Consider the following 4,907-nt stretch of genomic DNA (forward strand, 5'->3'; position numbering starts at 1 on the left):
GAACAACGCATCAGGTTGAAGATAAATTAACAACGTAAATTTGGTATAAAAAATCTATTTTATAGTGCAACTCTTCACGATTCTACAAAGTCTACACTTGAAGTGCTCTAAGAGTTCACATATGTTTTTATCCTATTTTTGCTCATCACTTACGTTCGTGTTTTAAAAAAGTGATAGTCTGCATAAAAACATTGACATAATGATATTTTTTTGTTGTGAATTACTTAAATCTTCTGTTTTTCATTTATAGTTTGAAGAAGAGCAAAATATGATGCTGAAGCCCTTATGATCTGAAAGAAAAATAAACTCAATTACTAAATATATAAGGTATAAGGGAAGAGTATACAATGTTGGAATATAATTATTAAAGTGAAATACTGACTTTCCTCAGCTGAAAGGTATTTCTGACTTGAACTGAATGTTAAAAATTGTATGATTTGGTAATTTACAATTATTATTTTGTGCAATGTTTCGAAAAAGAAATATAAAGAAATAATAGGTGTCTCAGCCCGATACAAAACATCACTCGTTTTTATATTATACGAAAGAAGATGTTGGATATCTGATCATTCTAGAGCTTACGAGATTTCTCAGGCATCTCTCTTCTTTCATCATCTGTAGTGTTAATGAACCAGTATCCGAGAGAATATTATCATGGCAGTTCAAAGTTAAGCGGCCATTTTACAATATCGACAGGCGGGTAATTGTCACTATGTCCATGGTTGCATGGTTGCAATTCTGAAAAATTCGGCATATTTATTCGTACAAATGTACTAGACATCAAAATCAATTTACCTTGGAGAAACTTTCGATAGAAACGAAGTAAAATTTGTTTGCCGTCACTCCTAGTGGAACTTGAGACCGCTGAATTAAAAGTCGAAGTGATTTTCGAAATTTAGGACCGTAGAGGTACCAAGGAATTCCGTATGCTGCTTCCGCTATATGAACAGACTGAAAAAAGTGAAATAGAAGTATTCCCCACCATAAACATGTCAAAATATAAGATATTATTCATTATTTATTTTAAAAAAAAACTAAGAACAGAATCGAAATGTGTTTTGGCATGTGAATCATGGAAGCGAATTTATGAGGCGAATGTGGTCGGTAATAGAATCAGAAAAAGACCGAGGAAAACTTGTCACGATTAAACACGTGAAAGTGGTCAGGCCAGAAGTCGGAATAATTGGCGGGTTTGTATGAGGAGATGCATGAATGTGAATTAATATTTTTTTAGATGAGAATTGCATTTATTATTTACAATGCTAATTATGTACAAGGTTTATAGATCAATAAGTGTACTTATAGTTCTTCTATCTTAAAAAGAGATGTTTTATTTTAATCTGTGTTAGGAACAGGAGGGAAAATATAGTGTGGGCCAGTCAGGAACTTCTCAGCATTTGCTCATTGCTGGGAGGAAACCACGTAAAAATCCTCAGGAGAAGGCGGACTGTTGACTGTCGTCATCAAATCTTCCGTTCCACTAGAGAGAACAGGATTGGAAGTTGGCGAAGATTGTTTGCTAAGACAGATTGGTGGGGCGTTCTATTCTCTCCGTTTACGTGCTCTAGTTAGTTTAAAATAGCTTACTTCATTTAGAATGCACTGCCCGTATCTAGCGAACATGTAAAGTTGAACAAATAACCCTGCCAAAAATCCAATGAAAGTCATCAGTTTCTTTACATCGTATATATTCTGAAAAAAAAATGCTTTTGGACCACTCATTTTTGCATTTTTATTTATTTAATGTGAGAACTACAACATTTACTTCATTATTGCATCGAATTGCAACTGTTAATCTTTATCGTTAATTGCATAAAAAGCAAAACAATTAGTTTATCATTCGATTAAAACCAATATTTTTAGCTTTTCCACTTTTTTATTTGACCAGCGACCGGGTTTCGTCGTTACCGACATCATCAGACTGGTGATGTCGGTGATGACGGTCGGACCAGTCTGATGATGTCGGTAACGACTAAACCCGGTCGCTGGTCAAATAAAAAGTGGAAAAGCTAAAAATATTGGTTTTAATCTAATAATAAATTAAAAATGCAATTCCATCACGAAGTGTCAGTGGATAATATAAATCTATCAAAACAATTAGTCCAATAGCAGTCCAGGTTATTTATCAAATAAATCGTGGATGTACTGGCAAAAAACTGGTTTTAAAAGTAAATTCTACTTCAAGTTTAATAGCGGGTATTTTATTCACACTAAAGGCTTTAAATAACAGGGATTATTCAAACGGATTTAAGCGTCAACGTTTATATATATATATATATATATATATATATATATATATATATATATATATATATATATATATATATATATATATATATATATATATATATATATATATATATATATATATATACATATGTATATATATATTTATATATATATATATATATATATATATATATATATATATTATATATATATATATATATATATATATATATATATATATATATATATATATATATATATATATATATATATATAAACATAATATATTTTTTAATTGTATTCTGTAAGTCAAGTATTAGGTATTTTTTTGTATTTTATATTAACATTTTTATTCTAGTTCTTACTCTTATAATATACATATATTGTATTCTTGCCAGTGCCCTTTACTATGAACTAAATTATATTGTTTATCCACACACAGGCCATGCCTTTGTGGGATCTTTTTTGTATTTTTTTTTTATTTTTTTTGTATTTGCATTTTATATAATGTTGTATAATGCAAAAGAATTTGAAAAAAAAAGAAAAAAAACATATTTATACATATACTTGAAAATATGTGCATATGAATATGTTCACAAAAATGTACAAAATCATTAGGTTATCCAAAGTCTCAATAATCAAGTTAGTGGGGAAAAATCATACTCCAATGAGTAATTTAATGTCAATTTAAACCTTAAAAAAGCTTTAAGAAATAAAGTTTTCTTTTACATCCATCAAACACATTTGAAAGCAGGAAATATAAGAAACATTTACGATACAAAGATAGTACAGTGGACATCCAGTTTTATTACGTTGAATTCGTTGATTATAATCAATGAATCAAAAATTGTCGTCAGTATGCATTTAATTTTTTTTAAATAATTTAAATTTTAAAAATAATTATTTTAAATTATGATTTAATAAGGTTAACCGGAATATCCCAATGCACCTTCCCTTATAACTTTTAAGAAACGTCTGAGACTAATATCTATCATTAGATTCCTAACTGTCCATCAAACCTCCTCCCTTAGTTTTTCCCTCTACCTCCTTCCGTAAACTCCCTTTTCCTTTGCCTTCCTTATTATCACCAATTTGTAATTTACGTTTTATTTAAATGTTCAAGTACTATCTACCATCTGATTGCAAACACCTATATATAGTAACAAACTTTTGACCAATATCACTAGTCTGTTTTTGGTTGGTTTGAAGATATTGCTTTTAAGTAATAAGCCCGCCAATATACTTCTTTCTTTTCTTTACATGAAGTTCAAATAAATAAATAAATAAATATTTACCACACTCGCTTGAAATAGGCTGAAACATATTGTTAGAGAACTTGAGAGAAACTGTATCATGCATTGCATACTGAAAAGGTCTTCCAATCTAACAACCACACTGATGACATCATTGTGCTCCCTGACACAAGAATTTAGCTGAGAAATGGCCAACTCTTCATCCAAAATACTCATCTTCAACCCGTTTGATATTTTACCTTGAAAAAAATACATAAAATTTTTCGTAATATTTGAATTATAATATTTAAATCTCAACTTTATCTTACTCCAGGCAAGATTTTACGCAATTAATTTTTTTACATGAAACATCGTTTTTGCATTTTAAAAAAATCATCGAAATAATTGTATGATTTTAAAAAGAAAATAGTTATGGAAAGGTTGAAAAAAGTGTACCAATAAAAGTGGTTAAAACAAAATTGTTTTATTTTACAAAGTTCATTAAATCCAGACACTCTCCGGCTATTATTACAATAAAATATTTGACGGTTTAAATATTTTAAAATTAAGTCATGAATTTTAAATGATTTGGTACCTTTTGGTTTAAGACTTCCAATCTTCTCTACCTTTTTCCTGACGATCTTCAGATTTCCTTGTACATGCAGGCAGCAGGATACAAATACGCAATCGACTGCAGAGTAAATAATAACCAAACAAGACATGTTGATGCAAGTTACCGTATATATCAGTGCGAACGCTGGATTATTGCGATGATTTATAATATAGCTAGAAATTCACAAAAAAGTAATAGGAGTCAACATTATTTTTTTTTATAAGTATTTATTTTATTTTGTTTAAAAATAACTATAACATTTTGAGTGTGTCCAAATACTTGTTTACAAAATCTGGATTATCTCCAATTACAGGAGTTGTTTTCATTTATTTTTTTTAACCAATTTAGAAACCTTGTTCTTGAATCACTAGAACTTCACTAAAGACATCTATTGGTGAGATGTTAAGAAGCTTTTTATTCAGCAGAAACAATTATATTACACGTGTGATCACTTAAACCAGCCTATGACGATCATCAGCCCCGTAAATTCCCAGACTTCCATATGCTTCTTCACCTTTGATTAGATGTCAAAAAATAATATTAAAAAAAAACAAATTATAAAAAAACGATGCCAATGTTATTATTATAATTCAAACTCAAATGATTTTATGAAAACACATAAGTATACAAAAAGTACGTTACTTTAGATCTTCATTTTCCATTAACGTGACAGAATATTAATGATAATTTATTTTTTAATTGTACAGATGATGATATCATTTACTTCTAAAAACTCAAATAATACGTGTCTTGCCATTGAAAAATTAAAAAAGAAAGGGAGTCTCAATTTTCTTTTTGTAAAATGTATTTTTCTCATCTTATCAATGTTTTTC

The 4,907-nt window shown here is 28.9% G+C and overlaps 1 protein-coding gene across 1 annotated transcript; it reads right to left on the reverse strand.

Annotated features, from left to right (window-relative positions):
• Positions 1 to 224: 224 nt before the first annotated feature.
• Positions 225 to 3,650, reverse strand: LOC148309607 (4-vinylanisole receptor-like). The gene is made up of 3 exons (XM_088259709.1): positions 3,525 to 3,650; positions 796 to 951; positions 225 to 290 (listed from the first exon to the last, which is right to left on the reverse strand). Exons 1-3 carry the CDS (start codon positions 3,591 to 3,593, stop codon positions 225 to 227), a joined length of 291 nt encoding a protein of 96 aa, XP_088115835.1. The 5' UTR covers positions 3,594 to 3,650.
• Positions 3,651 to 4,907: the final 1,257 nt, after the last annotated feature.

This window comes from Brachycentrus maculatus, unplaced genomic scaffold (assembly GCF_059751285.1).
Source record: "Brachycentrus maculatus isolate JH-2025_06_01 unplaced genomic scaffold, ASM5975128v1 h1tg000119l, whole genome shotgun sequence".
NCBI classification, from domain to species: Eukaryota; Metazoa; Arthropoda; class Insecta; order Trichoptera; family Brachycentridae; genus Brachycentrus; species Brachycentrus maculatus.

What these genes read in the sequence shown, in the direction of transcription:
- LOC148309607 (XM_088259709.1), bottom strand. Translation starts at nt 3,593, where the DNA reads ATGCAATGCATGATACAGTTTCTCTCAAGTTCTCTAACAATATGTTTC. An exon ending in GCCTATTTCAAGCGAGTGTG is followed by an intron (nt 952 to 3,524) that starts GTAAATATTTAT and finishes CACTTTTTTCAG; the next exon opens with TCTGTTCATATAGCGGAAGC. An exon ending in CTATCGAAAGTTTCTCCAAG is followed by an intron (nt 291 to 795) that starts GTAAATTGATTT and finishes TTTTTCTTTCAG; the next exon opens with ATCATAAGGGCTTCAGCATC.